The sequence below is a fragment of the Pleurodeles waltl genome, chromosome 8 (genome assembly GCF_031143425.1).
Source record: "Pleurodeles waltl isolate 20211129_DDA chromosome 8, aPleWal1.hap1.20221129, whole genome shotgun sequence".
Lineage (NCBI taxonomy): Eukaryota > Metazoa > Chordata > Amphibia > Caudata > Salamandridae > Pleurodeles > Pleurodeles waltl.
In genome coordinates this window covers 1,281,556,809-1,281,580,109 of record NC_090447.1, presented here as the reverse complement: position 1 = coordinate 1,281,580,109, position 23,301 = coordinate 1,281,556,809, and the positions used below count along the sequence as shown (strand labels likewise).

The window sequence follows — 23,301 nt, the reverse complement described above, 5'->3', positions numbered from 1 at the left end:
TATGTATAATCCTTAATAAAGAATCATGAAACAAAAAAAAACAGTGCGAGTTGGAAGTCAGAAACTATAATAAAGTGGTGAAAGTAAAAAAAAAATAAGAATAATATGTGGCCATTTTTTCATCTGCAACAAAGCCAAATTCTTTACATTTGCAAACACACAGTTAAGATTCATAAAAGTATGTTAAGTTAATACATTTCTAAAGCATGCAGTTACCAAAATGGTTCCTGGAGCTAGGCAGTTAAATCAAAGGAAAGTATAGCATACAAGCTTGGCAGTATGTAAAGCTGCAATATTCGAGACAGATCCCTGTCTTTCATCTTTCCCTAAAAGACAAGTCATTGCTTTCTGATCTAAGAACTAAGGATAGGCAATTCCATTCCCTTGTTTCAGGCACGGCAATCGACTGTCCTCCTGCTCTGTAGGCAGCCAGTTTCGAATGAGATTGTTGGTATAACTGAGTATCATCTGCATGTTGGTGGAAAGTGATTCCAGAGATAACTGAAAGCTTCCCAGTGGTTCCATGTAGAGGCTGGAAAGGGTATCTGCTAGGATGTTGCGCCCATAAAGTTGAGAGTAAAGTAGAGCGACAAGGCAGCAAAATGAGTCTGTCATTCTTACAGCAGGCGATGGTTGTCCAAGTAAGAAGAAAACTAGGTAAGAACAATATTTGAGTTTGTTGAGAAAGATTCCCTGTTCAACTGTGGCAAAGGTTGCACACAGTTGAATGTGGAATAGAAGGCAAGAGTCCCTTTGTCTAGAGTTTAAAGGGCATTGTCAATGATTCCCCACATGGCAATTTCAGCTTCTGTGACAGGGCTGAATCCAAAATGATAAGCATTCATAAGACCTTGTCGGACACCAATCCCTTCATTTGGAAGTCCACCAAAATGTAATAACTTTGGCCAAAAAAGTAAGTCTAAAAATGGGGTGATAGTTCACCTCTCCAGGATCAGCATTTATATTTTAGGGTAACCTTCCTGAGATTGGAAGATATTAACCATGTTACCTCAATAGCGGGTGATGAGGAAGCTGGCAAAATTAGAAGTAATGGTCAGGGCAGTGTCATTTGAGTATTTGAAGAATTTGAAAAGTTTTTGAACCATTTGAAAGCCCAAACTGGTCATTATGAGGTGGTTGTGAGGGACTGGGATTAAGGTTAACCAGCTATGCAAAGATTTGTTGGGAACGTGAACAGAGGATAATGGTGATGTGGAGGGAATGGTAGCAATATACTGCATAATGGTCATCGAAGAATAAAGAGAGCTCACACAGAGCAGAGTGTTTTTGAGGAGAATTGGTAGTAGAGTATTTGAGAGTTTGTTTCACAATCTAGGCATGATTTCAGAAATGAGGACTTGGATTCAAATCTGGCTTCAAACATCTTCCAGAATATTCAAATAGCTTTAGGTACAGGGGTTTCAGAGTGGACCATTTTCTCTTTTGTTTCCTCTCCTTATTGAGCTTAGAGGAGAACCAGGAGACCAAGCATTTTGGTTTTTATTCCTTTGGTGGTGGCTACATTTGCCACGGTCTACATATCTGGTGACGCAGATCGAAACCAGATGTCTTTTACCAAAAGCAAATATTTTATCAAGTTGAAGTGATATGGGGCCACTCTATTCTCTTGGACTTCTCTACCTGGAGATGGCTTTTAGGGATGACGAAATCAAGGATTGAATCCTTGATGTTTGTGGATTTAGAACAATATCCTGCAATGTCAGTGCCTTTAAGAAAGGGTGCCAGGTGGGTGCCCAAGTAGTCAACACTGTCAGCCCACTGGAGGTTGACATTTTCTATAGCAAATGTTGGATGAATGAATTTGTTGGGAGCATACAAGTTGTATGGCTGAGTCCAACAAAGTTTTTTGTTGTCACCTGGAGGATGATAAATGAGTCTTATTTGGGTGGGGTGTGAGTGAGTTGGCATGATTTTAACAATCACACACTGGAAGTTCAAGAAGGTTACATTCTAGGTTCATTCTGTGAATGACAGTGTTTTATCCTCATGGTCCAGACCGATGGAACAGTGCTGCGAAGGAAGTTGATCACTTAATAACTATAAGGTAAGCAAGATCTCAGGGAGAAGCAGTAGATTAAGATGTAGCGTTTCTATAGCATCAGCTATCTCGGTGTGGTAGGCACTTGCTGATCTGCAGTTGGAAAGGTGATGGTGAAGACTAAACATCTCAGCTTTGGAAATGGATGCAATGGTCAGTTGCAGTTTGATGAAGATGAGGTTACTCAGTGACGTAACAATAGCCCCGACAGTGCAGGGGAGGCACGAGCTCCAGGAGGCCCCTCAGCAGCATACAGTCATGCACCGTGCACTGGCTGGCACTGAGCAAGCCAGAGGGGCCCCTGGCCTTAGAGCTCCAGACTGAGTGGAGGGGGGGCCCTTCATGTACCTTGCAGGGGGTCCCCTCAAGTATTGATATGCCACTGAGGTTACTGATGTGAGAAAACCCCTTCAAGAGAGATTGTGATGTCAGTCTGACACTGAAATGACTGTTATGGGTGAGAAGGCGGCTCCCACTTGGCATTCAAGACCAGAGATTATGCTATTCTACAACATTTATGTACGTTTTATTCACAGCTTAAATTGCCAATGCAGTACGAAGGACCTTGTTTTAAAATACTTTTCCCCTTTTTGTAACTTCATTCACTAGAGTTTCCATGGATGACCCACACCAGAGAGCATACTTAAACAGACAAAAATGGCACTTAAAGTTTCAAATATCTAGCCAGCATGGTAATATGATGCAACCAATTGAAGCCAGCAGAACATTCTACAATAAAAATATTCAAAAAGTAAGTATTCTATTGGATCCTTTACCCCTACCCTTCTTCTTGTGTCCTTCACCATGCGCTGTACCCCAGAGTCAAGATGTACATGGGAGATACAGGTGTGGCTATTGTCACTTAGCAAGGCACACTTTTTAGATACAATGGTTCAAACTGAAAGCCTAAAACAATTTCAAAATGCAAAGGCACTTGTTTAAATGCATCTTGTTAAACATCAATGAGCGGTGTCTCTCACAGGCAGGCAAAATCAGGGATGGTAGGGAAAGATATGAATACTTCCTTTCAATTGACATCAAACATTCCTGTGCTAGGTGTACTGGTCTGATACAGATCTCCTACTAAATATTCGTCATAAGTTTTGATTTAATACTTTTTATGGGATGATAAAAAAACATAAACGCTTGTTCCCTCCGTGTATACCATCTGTTGAAAGTCGTTCTGACGTCTTCGTACAACAAAAGGGAACAGCAAGGAATAAAATGAATTTTTATTGCGCGATGACTTACATTTGTGTGTAATTTATACTGCAGTTGGCAAAGAAAGGAGCTTACCCACACAAAAGATATCTTGCCTACACATGTACTTATGATTAACACAGAATCGTAAAGAAAAATAACTTGAATTTAATGAGCCACTAGTTACCACAAAGCCAAAATGTTTCAGGTCAGGACCAGAGACATTGTGGATACAGTATGTGGTTAACATTTCTCATTATTTTTCCAGGTTTTTTTGCTCTTAAACTTTGCCCTCCATTTATTCTCATGTGGTGGTTATTAAGGCTGTGTAATAGTATGCTAGTCACTCTATTGCTCACTAAAATATGTCTTGCTAGCAGCGGAGACTAATACTCTTGTACAAATATTCTCCAAACCCACTCCTGCTCTCAAGGCCGCACTGGAAAACAAAATCAGCCTGGACAAAATTTTGAAACCAGTTCCATATCGCAGGAGACTGTCACTAGAATGGGGCAACAACGGCGTGGTTGAGTCATGGCAGGCAATACCTCTCTGAAAGCTGCCGCGAAACCTGCAACCCAATGGGAAATGTCAGAGAGGCTGGAACGAGAATCCAGCCCTGCAAGTCCCCAGCGACGCACGCAGCTTAGTGCTTAGTTTGTAAATAAAAACATGCGGGTGCTCAAAGCTCTCCCATGAAACACGCGGCTGCTGCAATTAAATGTGCGAACACGGAATACTGAGGCAGTGTAATCCTGAAGCCACCTCGGCCCTCTTTAATCCGTTTACTGCTACTCCCTGTCACTCTTGCAGCTTTCTGCTTTTTCACTTTGTGACTCTTTTTCGATTTTCTCTTCCTCCGTCTTTCCCATCTGTGTCTTTTCCTCGCAGTAAATGCTTGAGGCAGGAAAATAAGTGCCGGCCCTCCAAAATAAGTGCCGGTGCCCGTACCTTAAAACTTCTACTAGAGAAAACTCCAATCTCTCTCCTGGCATAACATTAAGCACCAGGGTTTTCTTGACATTTTTATTGTTGCCTGAAAATTGCTGGAGGCAAGGAATGTCGCAGCAGGTGCTTTTAAAACCATAATATACCTGCAAACAGAGCACCTCCACCCGAAGTCAGCACCCGGTGCAGTGGTACCGGTCGCACCACCCTAAAGCCGGCCAGGTTTGTAGCGAAGTAAACGTTGTAACATCTTTGTATGTAGTTATATTGAATTTGGTATTCAAACGTTTTAGGACTATTTTTTGCAGAGGACAATGCAAGAAACACACATAACTGTCACGTGGCTTATGTCAGGGGCAAACGCTTCTGCTTCTCCTGGCTTTTTTGCTAGTAGCACTTTGCATGCTCACATTAGCAAATCCATACCTAAAAAGTAAATCTATAAATTATTATATGCAAAATGTGGGTGATTAAAAACAAGAAGGAACTAAACGTTTCACACGTGATATTGGGCAATTTGGCATCATTGTACACATCGAAATGAATTTAAAGAGACAATTTTCTTAAATGTTTTTAGAAAAAAGTCTATGTTTCCCGTGCATACGCAGCATTATTAACAACAAAGAATTCTGACTAATCTATAATCCTATCTGCAAAACGGCTGGATGTGCCCTGTGACCGTTCGGCCTCTCCTAGATATATGGCAACCTGCCTCTGGCATTTGTACAGACGTTTTCCCTTTATAAATTTGGACCTGGGGCTTAATTTGAGCAGGTGGTGGGCAACGTCAGTCATTTTTGGCTAACTGAACCTATTTTTTATCATGAGACTTGACCCAGTGCAAGATTAAAAAAAACAGGCAAGATAGGGAGAAAGACTGAGGAAGAAAAAGATAGGAAATGGTGACAAAGGATAAATGCAGGGATGAAGCAGAATCTGAAAGAGTGCAATCCAGAGGCGGGGAGTGTAGATGGGCTCCTGAGAAAATGTGGACAGCACACCAATTTAGGAAACATTTTGCATTTTGAGAGCCTACAAGAACTACCCAACAGAAGAGGGCAAATTCTCCAATTGGACTTTTGTAGAAATGACAAAGCACGGATGACATCATCATGAGTCCAGCTCAGCATCCAAGCAAAAGAAGCAGAGACGCGCCAGCAGAGCTCTGTGCATTGGGACCGTGCAAGCAGGCCTCACATCTGGCAGGATGATGAGCTGTAACATACAGTAGTATCCAATATACCAGCAGTGAGAGAAAAGTTACATTTCAAATATGATTCACCTTCTTCACTTGAGCCAAACTGTGACTAATCTAAAGCCAGACTATGTCTTGAGAAGCTCTAATTCATTATTTTGTCAACAGAGTCCCATGCAGACAGCTGTACAAATCATCTCTGTAATGCATCACCCAGAAACACAGCATGGTGTCACATTAGTAAAACCTAGTCACAAGCCATTTGTCAAGGCGACCTACACCAGTCTTTTCCTTTTTTCATTATTTGTGCCTTGCACACAAACTGCTGCACAGTCTAGAGCGTCACAAACATTCAAGTTTTTCTGATGACTTCTTGTGTGATGCCCCAGCTGTCTAATTAAAATTCTTGAACATCACTGCCTTCATAAAGCAATCATTCCTCCTACGGATGAACAGAAAAATTCAATTCCTGTTACCCACATTTATACCAATAGATGTTTGCTACCCTGAATACTGCACCTGAAGTGACTAATTCATTAACACAAGCTTGTGGTTATAGGTAGCATCGCGCTGTCTTGAACATAGTGTACGTAACGACTAAAGTGAAGGTTCCAGATGAATCTTTGTCAATAAGAACGCGATGTTCCAGTCTCGGATTTCCATTCACAAATCATTTTCAGTTAAGTTTGTCCAACTGGAGCAACAGAAGAGAAACAGGAATACAATCCCCAGAATGCAGTGGTGTGCTAGGCCATCTGTCCTTGCATCTGGATAAGAAGGAGAATGCAGTGCACATCTACCCTGAAGCTCTGATATTCTGTGCAGCCAGGTTTAGACAGAATCCAATGTTCATTAGGGTATCAAGTGCTAATATGTAAAGACAAAAGAATGCGTAGGGTAGAGCTCTTTTGGGCTGCCTCTTCAGTGGACCCTTGGGCTAGACAGTTAACTTGGGATATCACAAACAAGTCACTTTCATCGGGTGCACCTCGATAACTAACTGATTCAGTGTAGCTTACTGACTGTCTGAAGAATGTTGTGGTCAGTGGCAAGGAGGTTTATGTAAGAGCCCATTGACTAGGAGTAGGATGTCTGTTAAGCTTGAAGCTAAGCCTTGTCACACGTTTCTCAAAGGCTGTCGCATACAGAGGGGGGCATTTCAAGGGGAAATACTGACTTTCAAATAAATCTGAGAGGCTGCAGCAATGGAATAGAAAAAAAGGTTGCACACCATGAATATTGCCATTGGCAACAGGTAGGTTTTGAAGAGCAATAGAGAGACGGAAAGCCTTCTGGAACAGGTGACTATTGCAGGGCCATCTATGAAATGTTCCATTCAGAGAACACATCTGAGCTTTAGGTGAACAATGCCGCCACCTTTCACGTAACCACAATCATCCCCATCCTTTACACACAGATGACACAACCTGCACTTCCTTCCCTTCACATGCCTTATATCATTGCAAATATAAACAGTTTTGTTTCCTCAGCCATCTTGACATTCTTCGAATTATGAGTGTTAGCCTACTGTTTACCTACTGCAAGTCTGCACCCCACATCATCATGGAACCACTGCGCCCTGCTTTTTTACACACACTGGCCCCATTTTCTCTTTTTATACCCCAATTTACAGACTTATCTTTCAACTATATCTGCTTTGTTTCTCCTACACTTAACCACACCTCCCTTTGTCTTTGTATACCCCTGGCACCTATTTCTCTGCTGCCCCTCAAACCCATCATCTCCTGCACCTAGACCCCATTTCCTACCTGCACCTGGATCTCATTTCCTTCCCATACCTCTAGATTATAATTGCTACCTAGTATCTCCTGCATCTCAACCCTATTTACCTCTTCTGCACCCAAAATATGCCACCATATTTTGCTGACACAAGGCCCATTAAGATTTTCTGGCTAACTACCCACATCTTACAGTAAACAATGTTTTGTGATTTCAACCCCAAGAAGAGATCCTTCAGAATTCCAGACACCGGGAATATTACCCACACAATCCAGCATGTTGGCACTGTCTTCCAAAACAAAGGAAGCATGTCCTAAAAGCACAAGGCTCTCCTGTGGAGAGAGAAGGATGAAAGGTCTAGAAAGCCCTCAAAAATAGCCCTATCACCAACAAGAGCAGCAGTGAGAAAGCTGAAGGTGAAGATAAGAAGCAGCTGCAAAAAAGAACCCTGGACAAACAGGAAATGACAATGCCCAGGGAAAGAAAATGGAGTTAAGTGTATGGATTACTTAATAGAAGGGCTCATCCTCATGAACATTTGCATAATGTGGTGCCTTCATATAGAATGGCAAGGTGGAGGATAAACTATGGATTCGAAGGTGGCCCAGAGGGGTTGCCAGTGACTGAAATTAATTCAAGTACTCCATCCATCACCTTCTTGTTGTATCATGGAATGTCAGCAGGAAGGAACCTCTTTCTCACAGGATGTGAGCACTCTTACTAGGAAGCATCAAAAGGGTCTGGTAGAACTGAAGCCCCAGATCAAAGACCAAATGAGCCTTTTTGCTTGACAGATGGGAGCAATCCAAGGGTGTATCCATCAGGGTTGCCTGTCCAGAGAGACCAAGTTAGCACACAAAGCATCCCTGCAAATATTCACAAAGGAACACACATATCTGACAGCTGAATCTACAGTGGCAAGACCGGATTCAAGAATCTGCTGGGCAACCCCAAGCCCATCTCAAACCGCATCAGCAAACTAGCCTCTCACATGGTCCAGTATAAATGGAACCACCATCTCCAACATCGCTCAAAGAGCATGGGAATAGAATGAGGCATGTGAAATTGCATTATGTGCTAGGCTCCCTGATGAAATCAATTCCTTTCCCTCTGCCTCGAACCACCAGGACTCAGTATTGGTGAGAAGGGAGGAAAAAGGTTAAGCATTAGGTTTAGAGGAAAAAACAGCCTTAAGTTAGCAGGCCCTCAGGCAAAAGGCAACAGGATAAACATTTGGGACAGCCTGGAATTAGGCAGTGACAGCAAGCAACATGATGGAGGAAGGCCTGAACAAAGGCTACCTTAACCTAGCAGACTTAAAATGATCTAGAAGGCCCTCATTAAATGTCATAAGAATTCTGACGTAGAGGAACTGAGCTATACTATTTCTGTCAAGACAGTGTTTACCTCTGCAGTTGGCACAAGTAATTCTAGGACGTTAGCTGCCATGCCTTGTGCTGTCTTAAAAGAAAAATGTCTTCTGACGGAGCTTCTAAGAGGCAAGCAAGGCCAACCTTACTAGAATTATTTAAGTCACTGGCACATCAAGGACACCAACAGGGACCTTCATTAGAGTCCAAATAAGAAGGAATAGTGTCCACTGGCCACCTCAATACTGTCCTTCTCAGCATAAAAATCCTGAAGATGTACAAAGGCAGCAGGAGATGCAAGGCCAGTCCGTTCCATACCTTCTGTTCTGGCCATGGGTTGTTCTGAACATTGATTAAAAAATGGTGATGTGGATGATGTTCGAACAAGTGTCAATGCTGGAATAACAAGAAGGAGGGCTGCCAGTGCTGAGATTACACCAGTTGCGTCAACGGGTTCTACTGGTGCTGAGGAGGAGTTCACCATGAGTGACAAAACTTAAAATTCTGCAGGCACCTTGGTGTTCACAGCTGCAGCAGGAATAGCTGGAGAATGATGGGATATAGCCAGAAAAGCCAGGCATCACTTGAGCAGGGTCAGCGTTAGGAGGAGGAAAATCCAAGAATGGATCCAGCAGCACTTTGTCCGGAACCGGAAGGGAGCTGAGCACACGCACCAGGCTCATGTTATCCAAAACGAGCAACTGGTATGAAGACAATGTCATTGTTAGAGTTAAGGAATCGGTCTGCCAACCACATGCCCTTCCCCATGACCTTGAGTGACGATGAAAAGAAGAAGAAGGGTTATTTGTTCACTAATTCCTAAACTTGGTGCTGGAGGACTTCTCTGAGGATTGTGCCTTTCCACTGCACCTGTCTTGAGAACATGATCTGAAATTGAAATAATTCCATTGCTTGTTTCAGATTGAGACATAAAAGAAGTTCCCTAATGTTTCTTGAGAGCTGTAAAATACATGAAGCCACGATTGCAAGTTGAATTTAAGGCATGCACAGAATCCAAACTCTAAGAACAGATGCTATAGGGATCTGGAAAAGGATCCCTGAGGCTGACAGGGATGAGATCTATGAGAATCAGATCTTTATAGAGGTAGCCTCTCTTACGGGCAATACAAAACCATATTTTAAAATGCAGTTCCAGGGGAGAGTATCTGGATTTGTGCTGAAGGCACAGAAAAGAAGAACTGATGACAGAGTCCCTATGTGACACCATATAGAGTTCTTTGATATAACATACAGGGAGGCACTGGAGCCTGATTCGGAGCCATGGTGCTGTCTAAAGGGACAGGAGAGCGCTTTCCAATTTTCCAGTCTGGTGCCTGGGAGGAATCTGCAGGGAGATAAGAGTATCCATCAAAAATGTGTCCTAAAATGCAGATTTTGATGTCAAAGCACCAGACTCAGCATGTACTGTTTTTATCCATTATATTCCTGTCAGAATGCTGCAATACATGGAGTGTGAACTTTAATTTATCCAAAGTTTACAAGGTTCAATAAAAACTGCAGCACTTACAAATGTGATCCATCCGCCAACGGGCTTTTGCTCGGGGACTGAAGTAAGACAGACTCTTAAATACACGCCCAACGCAGTGAATTAAAGCCAGTTAGAAGACAACTCTCTGGTCAGACTATACCCAACGGCTAAGGCATTGAAACTTACTTACCTGAAGAGGTAAGTATGTAAATGGTAAATCCCTCCAACACCGAAATCATGCACCAAAGGCTTAATGCATAAGAAATCGCCACCCATCCTAAACATTGATGACACCTTTCCATGTAATTTCAATGGCCAACAGCGCACAACACAAAAACGTTCGGAGCCCGGACATTAAACATTGTTAAACAGCATTATCGATTACTCCCTGTTGTTTATTCACGCTTCAAACAATCATCATGGCTTCTCAACTTTTTAACTGGTTTATTCAATTTTGATTGTTTGATATTTTATATCAGTATATTTCTGAGCAATCTGTTGTATTCTTTTGAGATTTTACTTCCCTCTCAAGTGGAGTTTTGCCCTGCCTTTCCTTGGTGAACTACCCTCTAGCTATGCTGCCGTCAGCTGGACTTTTACTCATGGAGTAGCTGCATCAGGTTTATTCAAATGCCTTTCTTTAGATGCACCCGCCGCGCATGGAACTTACAGCAATGAAGAAATCCACTGTTACCTTCATGTGAGAACCTGTTTCCAGTGACCAGAACATCCGGGAGAGCTGTGGATACTTCTGGCCACACGCCACGGACTTAGGCCCGGTTTATCGTTGTTATGGTTGTTTATTTCTTCTTGGACGATATGCTTGACCTCTTTCTGGGCGAACAGCAGTGTGTGTTTTGCAAATAAACATAGCATCCATATTCATGATCAGAAAATGAGCGGGGTGTGTTCCCTTTTTAAATATCAACATACTGCAAGGAAACAGTAGTGCATTTGTTGCAGACGAGCTGTGGGATTGTAACGCATAAATCCAGACCATCTCTTTCCTGGACCGTTCAATGGCCTTGTTACACCAGTTCCAAGTGCAAATGCTTAGTTGTGTCTATTCCAGTGGTAGTGAAGAAATTTTACATGTAGGCTGGTCTTAATAACACCCGATAGCACTCTCCTTGAATCCACTACTGCTGTCATCACAGCCCGCATTTGCTAAGTTAGAGCCCTGGGCGTGGGCGGAGAGAAATTGGGTGCCCTTGCTGGTGGTAGTGAATTAAATGAGGCAGCAGGGGGCCCCTTTTGTGTTCACTGGTCAGTACCTGGATGAGCAGGGACTGGACCCTAAACACAAGCATCCCCGACTACCCCCAGCTCACGTAAATCACAGATAGCTTAGCTGCCTCATGCAGATGATGGTTTTGTTGATGTGTGCTAACAGAGGGTCAGAGGGTGAAGGGAGGGCAAGAAAGGGGGCTAAAGGAATGTTCCATATATAGCCCACCGTATGATGATAAAGGACTAAAACACTTTACACTGGCAAATCAGACAGAAATGAACAGGCAGGGGCAAGGACAAGGCTGCAGCAATACGAGTAGGGCACTGCTGTTGGCATAACCTTAATGCACACAGCTCCATGCGCCCATCATAAAATCAGCGTCCTGGGCAGGCGTGGCCCGTCCTTTAGGCCGGGGGGACCACGCCCACCCCACCTTTTGCCCCTCATGAAGAGTGTCTCTCAGGCTGAACAAAGGTCAGCCTGACAGACACTCTTCATGTTCAGGTCAGGCAGCCAGGAGCAGAGATGCGCCATTTGCGCAGACTCCTGGCTGCCTGAGCTGAACTTTGCTGGGCTGAGGATGTCACAGCTCCTATGGGCGTGACCTCCTCGGCTCAGCAAAGGTGCCTCGAGGCCCTCCCCTGGGTGACGAGGAAAGCATCACCCATTGACTTCGACCTGGGCGCTTCAGGTTTAAGCTCTGAAGCGCCCTGGGCGAGTGTCAATCAGTGGCACTTCGCCACAGAATGGGGTGGAGTCAGCAGTCTCACTGACCCCATCCCACTCTGTGACGAAGCTGGGACTGCTGCCTTCCCTCATTGGCTGACCTAAGGTCAGCCAGCCAATGAGGAAAGGCAGCAGTCCTGACCCTCATGGGACCTCCGAGGCTGAAGGTAAGTGTGTATGTGTGTGATCTTTTAAAATGAATGTTTGGTGTGTGGTTGCATGTTTGAATGTTATGAGTGTTCTTAATGGATGTGCATGCATGTGTGTGTGTGAAAGAGTGAGTGTGTGTGTGCTTCCCGCCCGCCCCCTCCCTCCTAAAGCTGCCGGCCGCCACTGGTCCTGGGCCCAGCTCACCCACGCTAAAGGCCGGCCTTAGCTGTCATGATGTATCATCACGTCAGTATTTACACCTTAACCTTTACAAACATGTGTCCCTCTACTCTTCCTGTGTTCCACTTAATCCCACTTACTTTCTCCTAATATATCTGTTCTCCTTTCTACTTCAGATTGGCAGATTTTTAATGAGACCATGGTCCTTGTTTTACATACTTCTTAGGGAGTTAAACATAAAACTTATCTCAGTTCTCTCTTTCAATTTGTCGCTCATCCATTTCCTCCTCTGGCTTCTTTTTCATGTTTGTCTTTCTGCATTAACATAAGAAATATCCGTATTTTGTCTCACACCCCTTTCTGATGGGAATGGCTTAAATTTCTGTGAGTTCTGTCTCTCAGATCTCTTTTAGGGAAGAGACTGTGGCGTAACAGCCTGAGCTGCCGACTTCAAAGCTGGGTGAAACTAGTTTTGGCTCAACATCCTGTGATTCTGGGCACGTGAGTTAATCTCCCCGTGCCTACAGTTCAGTGCCTTGAAACCCTCCCAGGTGATCTGCTGTGCTTTAAAAATTCTGGATTTATTTTTTCTTCATCTCTCTCTCATCTCCAACTTCCCTTTAATATGTTTGCTAGATAAACTTCTAAATAATTGAACGTTCTTCTGATGCTTATTCAATCTACCTTGATCTCCATTTGGAATCACCTGAAATTAGGTACTCCGAATGCTTTTTCCTACTCACCCTCGTCAGGATGTACACAACTCTTTAGCTTAAACTGTGACATTATGTGGTTGATACTATCAGCTGCTGTGGGCAACGCATGGCAAAGCCGCTTTGTAAATATAATACCGTTAATGGCATGTGAAACAGTTCCTTGAAATCAGGTCTAAGTTTATGGCACCTTGCCATTCCTACCTGCAGCAGATAACAGCCTTGCATGAGAGCGCGAGATCCAAGAAACACTGGCGGACTTCGAATGACAGAGCATATTTTAGAGTTTGGCCATCAATGATAAGTGCCAAGTCATTTTCTTTCCGCAGAGAAGTTCCAAGATTAGTACAATGTTGAGTTAGAGTTTCTCTTGTTGCCTGGAAAACACAAGCAAAAGTAGACAAATTATTCATGTTTTTCATGTTGCAGTTAAATATGCGCACTATGAACAAACTAAACAACGTGTCAGTCCAACACATGAATACTGTTATGCAATCTACTCAAATGTTAACTATGAACATCATCAAAATACTACTATAGTTATTAAGTATGTCCAACCGATAATTGATTGCATTCACTCACTGTAGCCACCAAGGTACAATTTAAGACCATTTCCAAAGTACCAAAAATCAAGACAGAAGTTATGTTGTTTGGCATCTGTAGAGCAAACAACTGCTACTAATGTGGCATTGAGGCTCTCTGTAGGAAGTTGGCTCTGTATATACTATTTCAAAGTAGGAAATAGTGTTCACAGAGTCCAAGGGTTCCCCTTAGAGGTAAGATAGTGGCAAAATTAGATAATTCTAATGCTCTATTTTGTGGTAGTGTGGTCAAGCAGTAGGCTTATCAGAGGGTAGTGTTAAGCACTTGTTGTACACACACAGGCAATAAATGAGGAACATGCATAGAATGACAGAATGACAGAATACCATTTATGAATATGGTACCTCGATAACCGGTGCCTCAGCACACTGATGAACGAGAACCTATTCCTCGTTCCAATTTACCCTACATCACTGAATTTAATAAGTATTCCTTTCATATGACATTGCCCTTCACCAGCACAAAAAGCATGCACTTTTTGAGTCATATTCTACAACAAACTGTCCTCCGTACCACAAATTTACACAGGGTAGCACTGGTCCTTGAGCTATTAAAGTCCTGCCTCCATTACTGCAATAGTATCCACTTGGTACTCATGTGGAAATAATAATCAAATTACACAGAGATCATAATCATGCTTTATGCCTCATCTTTATCCTTGCACATTCTTTGAGAGCAAAAAACCCTCACAATAGCTTCTGATCAAAGGAAGCTCAGACTTCCAACTGTATGTAGGAGCTGAAAAGTTCTATGTAGTTCTTGCCACTGAGTACCTCACTAGGGTGTCCATCTGGGAAGAGGACGCAGGAAGTGCATAGTCAGTCCTCTCCTGTTGCACCAGCATGGCCCCTACATCCCCTGCACTGCATGTATTTTGTTGCATGAGGGTAGAGGGCAGTGAGGCCAGAAACACAGACACCATCACACCCCCTGAAACGGCTCTAAAGGGAGGGTGAATGTATGAGCATTTGGGGCCCTCTCACTCAGCTGTACTAATGAACAGCTGTCACTGCTTCCCGTGTACCCTGGACACCCAGTCCAGTGAAGAGCTGCTGAAGATACCGCATACATCTGAATCACAAAAAAAACAAATCAATGTCTGAGAAGGAGGCGGGTTCCTTGCAGGACACCATGGGCACCATGCCAAGAAACAACTAATAGACACTTTTGCGGCCCTTCCCTCCCCCCCACCAAACCGCTTCTGCCCAAAAAATAAAAAGAAGCTTGCTGAGGCCTGGTGCCGATATCCTATGGTGTTTTTACACCACTTAATGTACAGCTGTTGCTCATAGCCTCGAAAGGCAAACTGGATGTCCACTCTTTACAGTGGTTCTAGATTGTTCTCACTGTGTCATATCAGCTTCTCACCAGGTGACCGTGTGAAGGGAGCCAATATCATGTGACACATGGTGGCACCATGTGAGTTGGCAGGTCAGATACAGGATCTGCAGGTTTTGGTCTCACGGGGTACTAGCAGGAGGTAATGGAAGTAAGGCTTGTGGTTTAAAACATGTTTAACAAATTTACTCTTGCCATTTACAGTACCTAAACTTTGTGACGAAACGTTCCCACTGTGTCTTTTTTTACTTTACCTCTTTCTGAAAGCAGTGCCATGACGTAAACTAAATATGTTTGCGGGTGTAGTTCCTGTCTGTGCTTCAATAACAGCAGAAGAGGAGGGAATACTATCCACACATTGGAAGAGGACTTGTCCCCACGTCACTGCTGCCAATGACCTCTGGCTGAAGCTAGTCAATTTCGAGCTCTAAAAGCCTGTTCTTAAAATATGAAATGTGTGCACTTTTGACTTGTTTAGTGATGTTTATATAAAAGCAAATGTAGTTTAAAAAATGCTGAGCACCTTACATGCATGCATATATATTTTTTGCATGCTTCAAGAACCGTCGTAAACAATAGCAGAACTTTTAAATCCCATAATTCATAGCAACTTCTATGAGGAAGGAGGGCAGTGGTGAGAAGCTGCCAGGGGGGCAGCGGGAAGCTGTGACCGCTGCATTGCGAGGGACAGCAGTGATTTAAGCTGTAAACCAAACAAGGAGACTCCACTGAACAAATGGTAGAGAGATGGATCTTTCATGTTGGGCTACTCAGCTCATGAGAATGGCATTGGGTGGTGGTGAGGCATTGCAGTGGGAAGCATACAGGACAAGGTAGCTCGTAGGGGGAGACAGGAGGGGGGATGGTGACTCTCCTCCACTCTAGCTCATTAAGACGATCATGCTTATTGCGTAGATGCAGAGGAAAAACATAGGTCTTTGAGGACACAGGCTTCTTGTTTGAGAAGGGCTGGTGGCCTCTACTCTCCTTATTCTATTCCTAATTCTTCTAAATGGCTCCATCATCCGTTGCCATCTTCCAGTTATTAAACACTTCTATGACAATAAAAGCACACCAAGCATACATGTGAATCAGAAACGTAACAAAGTGCTGGAAAGATGCACGACAGACACACCCTTATTACAGCTTGTCCCAGGGTTGCACAGAACAAGACTGCCATCAAGCAATAGAAGGAATCTAGTTGCAGAAGTCACTTGCCTAAAATAACTGTGTGTGATGTTCCTGTTCTGGAAGCTGGAAAAGATTTGTCCTGGTTTGCCTCAGTCAGATATAAAATGAGTTTTGATCCACTAGTTAAATTGCTGTTTGAAATTTGGAGACCTGACTTCTAATCCATGCTTACCTGCTTGATGCTCACCAAATACTGCCACGCTTCTTTTTATCTGCAAGCACCTCTGATCCATCCTCTTGCAACGTTGATAGCACTTGAAACAGCACATCTCACAATATTAAGCACTATTCTGTCCAGGATGCGCAGGCTTCATCATCTCACTGGAATCTCCAACAAAAGATTCTATTGTATCAGGAGAATCTCCAGCGTGAAGTTCTGATCACACAGCCGTATGAGTAGTCCAGCTGACGTTGGATTACAGAAACCAGAGTTTGGTCGCCATGTGAAAGAATCCAAATGGGGCGTTACGCACCCACACCCTGTGCTCTTACACAAATGTACTCTAAACATATCTACTATTAGAGGCAAATTACATAAAATGCACTCCTTTGCAGAGTTTAAGGAGATGTGGAAACTCAGAGAAGTGGTGTCAGATTTACAGCTTTGTTCATTTTTGGCAACAGTGACTAATGTCAGTTTCACTCTCCATGTCTCCCTCACAGCTGGAGCACTCATGCAGACAATATAACAGCACACTCTGCAGAACAGATGGAGTGCTCTCGGCCAGCAGTGCACAGAGAGCCAGAGAAACAGATGCATTCAGCAGAGTTCTGGGTGTGTGGCCTTAAATAAAGGATGCACTGCAAGTAAAGATATATGTAGTGCATGTCTGAACGGGGTGAGCATCACATGTGCTCCCAGCTTTCTACTACTTATAGTCTCCCTGGTTCCAAAAAGTATCAGCCGGAAGTAAAAGAAAACATTGACAAAGCCAATAGACCTGAGTTTAACATGCTAATACACACAAACACAGATATGCACAAATCAGCATTCACTATTTGAGTCATACCTTTGTGCAACATCCCTCTTTCTGGGCCTCCTATATTTGTGACTTGTTTTATAACCCAAGTATGTTTAATTAAGTGTTGCATGTACTGACGTTATCTAATTTCAAGCAGAAATTACAATGTGTCAAATTGGTGGCATAAAACCACAATCGCATTTTTAACGTTATTGCTTATGAAAAAGATCACAAGTCCAACCCCCATGATCTCATCAACCCACTAGTGATGCTAAGGTGAAAGTTAGTACTTTTGCAGCACTGGTGTGAGGAAATCCTAGAGGTGCCCCCCTGCAAGGAATGGCGAGTGGACCCTCACAATACCCATACCCTCAAGTTGACAAGCTGAGGGCCCCCCTTTCTATATGGAGGGATGAGGGGGCTCCCACACTGTAGGGATTGCAGTAGCGTCCGTTAAGCCCGTGTGTTGCAGTGCATAGGTTTTGATGTAATTTGTGATGGTGAACACTAGCAGACACACTGTGGTCATTCTAGTTCTGCAGTGCTCCTGATTTCCTGATTTGCTACGTCTCACCACCCTTGTTTTGTGAACTGTAGTCTTATTCCCAGTGGTGTAATAAAACATGAGGGCCCCCCTGCAAGAGATGCTGGAGGGGCCCCTCACATCATTAGGCCTGAGGGGCCCACCCCTCACCACAGTGGCTGCTGGGGCCTCTGTTGTGCCCATACTTCTTCCTCTTTTGCAGCTGCTCTGGCACATCCCTCAGGCCCTCTAATGACCCCACCTCACCAACACCCCGCACCACCACCTCAAGTTGTGTGGCTTAAGACTACTGCCATCTTGTTTTTCTATGGACAAACCCATCACTAGAAATGCTTTAAATTATGTTTTAGTAATATGACCCCAGAGGTAACACACGTTCCAACTACCTTCTCATCTTAATTCAGGGCAGGTAATGGAAGAGCTGAAAGGAATACTTGGAGCCCATGGTTTGAATGCAAAGAAATGACAGGATGGATGTAGCACTGCACTGATGTAGCTGAATTTTTAGTATTGTCCCTCATGTCACAATGACCATCTATATGTGACAGCGTATGCCTTGTGTTAATCAAAGCACTAATAGTTTTGCTGTAAAGCACTGTACTGAAAAGTCATATTAATATGCATTAACTGTGGGCTACGAGTTAAGCGGCATGTGGTATAGCCATGTATGTTTATGTTTAACAGATTAATTTGCTTCCATATTATAGTTTACCATATTAATTAACAGTCTGCATAAAAACGATAATAGTTTTCCTGAGAAAATATTTTAAAAGTGACATGCAAATATAGAAAGTGTAGTTGTAGCTACAGACACACGAAAGGGTTAACAGAGTCTTTTTGTTTTGAATTTTAATGTAATCTGAACAAATCTGGCAGTTTAATAACGATTAATTTATAATTTTGAATGTTAAATGTGTATTAATTGCATAAATGAAAGTGTTGTTTTAATTCACTTTGCTTAGCCTAAGTGATGCCTGCAGGACCCTGTTTCCTGAGTGTGCAGAAAATGTTTAGTAATTTTTGCCAATGTGTACTTTCCTTTCAGACATCATTCTCATGAGAATGTTAGCGTGGTAATAGATGCCTTATTATTTTAGCCATAGTGAGCTTGGAAACCCAACCTTGAGCACAATGACAATGTGCAATGTATATACATTGGGACAATGACAATGTATAAACAAATGTTTCAATTCATATGGATGAGCCAATTTGAAGCTGTTTGATATGGAGAGCCTGAGAACCTTTCTTGATGTTACAGCCTTTGTCGTATGACTGCCTTCCATTGGACATTTCTATCTGTTGTGTCACGTGGAGTGATGGATGGATGAATCATCGTGCCTTATGAACTTTAATACATTGTTTCCTAGATGGATTTGCAGCAGATCTTCTCACCTTCCCTTTAGAAGCTGAACCCCTTAGACTCTGAGAGGTATAGCCCCTTCTATCCTTTGCCCCTTTGAATTGCCTTGCTAAGACTTAAGAGATATTTTCCATTGACCCAGATAAGACTCCAGACCAAGCTTCTTAAATGCTGATGCCTTCCCTTTTCCTTTACTTGTTTTTGCACATCTTAGTTACATGTTTCCCTAGATTTCCCGTTTCCATTTATTTTGCCCTTTTGTACTTTTGTCTTTTCCCCCACGTGTTCTTGTCCCTGATATGCTAAATGGATTTGCTAATTCATAAGCTTTTCCCTTGCATAGGTTATTAGCGTTTCAGGATGTGAATCTCTAAATGTTTAATAGAATTAGACAGTGTTAGTTTCCTTCTTTTTAGATTTTTTTATAGATTTTGTATGTAGGATTAATTGTCTCTTTGAGGTTTGTCCACCAGAACTTCTTTAGGAGTTTCAGGCAACCTATCGTGATTTTGAATCTTTCTAGTCTTGTTTTGAGAATTATCTATGTCACTCTGAGACTTAATCTGTAATAAAAACCCTTGGACTTTATTTCAGCTTGGAGTATTCTTTGTGTAGCTATTGTCAAGTTAATTGTTTGTTTAAGTTTTATGACCTTTTTCTTCACACCCTTATGCTGGGCCAAAAGATTCATTGATTCTGTTTACAGCATAATCCTGCAAAGGAGAATGCTGCAGCACTTTGTTCAGCTCCTTTAAACATGAAGATGCCAATAGTACAACTTTCTTACATGTTTTCCCCCTCTGTGTGCCACCAGCTTCAGACTCTGGGAATTCTTGCATTTATTTCAGCAATGATATCCTGGCCCTCTGCTGCAGCAACAGTGAGGATTTCACTTCAGTACTCCCTCCATCAGACACTTAGATGCAGATCTTCTGTGCAGGCTGTTTAATAGAGCCTTATTTTTCTATCTTTCTGATGCCACATTCCCACAGATGGCCTCCAGATTCAACAGCCAGTCTTATTCAACCTCTTCAGGAACTGATCTCCAATAGGTTGCTCTCATATCCTGATCTCACATGGCCTCTCTTCTATCTCCCTTTCTCCTACATGTTCTTAGAAGGATGCGCGCACAGCTAGGCATCTTGCATGGGCACTTTTTCTGGTCTCCAAATTTCTTCTTTGTGAGCTGTGGATTGGTGCCCAGTCATTCCTCTAACCCCTCTCTAGTTCAGGATTCACCTTCTTACACCAAGGCTTGAAATATGGTCATTGATGCCTCCATGAGCAAGCAGGTCTCCGCCTCGACCATTTGGAGGTAGTTACTGAAATGGGGGTTTTGCTTTTTAACTTTTTACTTTGTAACTCGGCACTTTTGCACCTTAACAAATTCTCACAGCCATTGGTCAAGGAGCAAAAACAATAGCCTGCAGTCAGTGCCCGTTAAATCATCAATTTCATATTTTGGTACCTCTATTAGAATAACCATAGTTACGCTAAAATTCACCAGTTTATGCATGATAAAGGTGACAGAGGCGTCTTCAGAACCAACAGTTCACTTAAAATAGCTGATGGAGAACGTTGCAGACACAGATGAACTGCGATCTTGCACGTTATGTGCCTTGTTTCTTTGTTTTTTTCTTTTGTGAGATCAACACAGGTACAGAAATACAAGTACAAGCACTTGGTTTTCAAAACGTGTTGATTTTAGACAAGTGTCTCCCCATGGCTAGCATGCCATGTGTGAGGAATGCGTTTTCCTGCCTCTCTACTTCTATTCGTCCACATTCAGACTGTTTTTCTGTATGAACAAATATGTTTTGCAGTTATCCTAAGTCACATCCGGCGAATTTAAGCCTGTGAAACTTTAAATCGCAGTATCCACATCATGCTTGTTTTAAAACAGGGTTTTAAACCCAACAATTATTTACGTTTTGAACTGAACCGAGGCAGTGAAAAATACGCTCTTTCCTTGTCAGAATTCCCTCCAAGTTATGTGGAAAACGCGTGTTTCGAATCCGGCATCTGTAGCTCCAGGAAGTAAACAAATCAGATCAATCCAGTATACAGCAGACGTCATCATGTGTCTACATAACTTTAAGGGATGAGCGAGCGAGCCCCGCTCGTGCAACTACAAGTCTCACAACATACGGCAACTTCCTGCATGATGAGCTAGTACGTAGGAGTGGCAAAAGGACACCAAAGGGCTTCATCAGTGGCAAATGTTTGTAACATCAGCAGCATTTTTAGCAACGGGAAGACATCTAATAGCCCAAATGTTTCCATGGCGCGGGAATAGAATAGCTCACTCAACTTTCCATATTCCATCTATTGTTTAACCATGCAGCCAATGCTGGTATCTCGGGTAAGTGATTGAGATAGTAACAACATATAACGAAAGACAGCAGTGAGTGAAGCTCTTTTTCTATATATATACATGTGTGTGTATATATATATATATATGATGAGCCTCCAAAGGACAGTTTGTGCCACTTTTATCCTTGTTTATCATTCCTTTCTTCACATATTCACGCCACAGGTAAGCAAAGCGGCATGACACACAATAGGTATATAACCTGTTCTTCTATGTAGAGGTTCTTAGGACACTACTGTCATTTCTAAAACCAGTAAGTCACAGGTCTCCGGATTACACAATTTCATAACACTCAATTTATCAACTTTCCAAGGATGCAAGGCTGAGCTGGCCTTCCAGGAATTCGAACTTTTGACCTTCAAAACACCAAACACCCCACATACTAGCATTTATCTAACAAAGTAATTTCTCAGCTTTGGTAGATCTGTAAACATACACCAGGACTAATCGGTTTCACCCTACGGTCACAGGGGCTTCCTTCCATCCTTTGAAATAAAATTGTTATTATTCAACAATGAGGACTTCCACTAACAGAATGATTTTTGTATAGTTAGACAATTCTTTTTGGTTTATAACGTTTTTACTAAATATTTCCCACTTGTAGATACTTCATTGGTGTTCCATACAGTAAGTGATTTCTACCCTGCATCTATAACATATTGCGGTCTATCTATATGACGAACTTTGCCCTGTTCTAAAGGGTGGGACAGCACTTGCTCTACTCAGAGATGTAACATTAATCATCTGTGAGCTCTCCGCTCTCCATTGTACCTGTGGCTATTTCACAAGCATTCGCAACAAGCCATTTACAATGAGCCCCAAGTGCTGACATGTTCAGCCAGCACACTGAAAGGTGCACACAGGGGCAGCTAAATGACATCTAAGTAAATAGATCACATTTAGGGCTGCTTCTTTCTGAGCCCGAATTGAGCAATTTATCCACTTCATGTTTTCTTGTTAAAACACGCCCTGGGCAGAGCGCTGCTTTCAATTTATCACTCTCTGCTTCAAGGGGTCATGTGATAAGTGTCTACAATTCAGGAAAATAAACGTGACTTCTTTGAACGTTTGAAAGGATTACCGGCTGCTAGTGTTAGCACACTTCAGCTGAGGTAAGAGCAACGAGCAGCTAAACTAGACGAAAACCTTAAAACAACATGTTTACATTCAAAAGCACCATGCCTTTTGTCTCAACTCTGAGCTATTGGAAATGGCGTTTACTTGTGACAAGCATGACAAAGTATTGGCTTCACCTCATAAACTTGCAGAATTGAACATCATCTGTTAAGCCGACAGAACCTGTATCCTGAAGCGAAGCTCGAGAATGACCTCTGCTATGAGGAGAATCGTGTAGTGCTGGGAGCGATTACCGCCAAAACGCATACTACCTCTCCAGAGAACACTTAAGTATTATGAAATCCCACTAGCGCTATTCTGTTTTGTTAGCACGCACTGTGTTCAAGTGTAAACTAAAAAAAAGCATTGGTAAAGCTCAAAGGTCCAGCGTTAGCTGTCAGTATTTTTTTATTTTTTTTACCAGTGCTTGTCATGTTTCTTTTGGTGATGCTCCTGGGCCTATCTATCTATCTACCTATCTATCTTTATGTATAGTAGGTAGTTACACTTAGGATTATGTTTCCATAGAAAAAAGCTTTTTTTGAATTCCCAGATCTTTGGCACTGTTTGAGGAATCTTCACAAAAATTTTCCACAAAAAAGTGTTCCTGTGATTCTGATCACACACATAATGTTTCAGGGTAATCTGTCCAGCGGGGATGAGGAAAAAGTGTGGGGGGAGGTGATGAAGCAGAAAATGAAGGTTTTGATTTATTAACGCTTAAACGTAGTGTTGAAATAATCATGTGTGACTTTAACCGAACTAATAAAGATTGTACGGGGACAAAATGTGCCCTCAGAGTAGTTTGCCAACAT

At 42.6% G+C, this 23,301-nt stretch overlaps 1 protein-coding gene across 1 annotated transcript in view; it reads right to left on the bottom strand.

Annotated features, from left to right (window-relative positions):
• The window catches only part of ATP8A2 (ATPase phospholipid transporting 8A2), a 1,954,943-nt gene that overhangs the window by 1,034,517 nt on the left and 897,125 nt on the right, over positions 1–23,301 (bottom strand). The window contains exon 25 of the mRNA XM_069202231.1: positions 13,206–13,378. Within this exon, the coding sequence (XP_069058332.1) occupies positions 13,206–13,378 (173 nt within the window). The remainder of the gene's footprint in view (positions 1–13,205; positions 13,379–23,301) is intronic.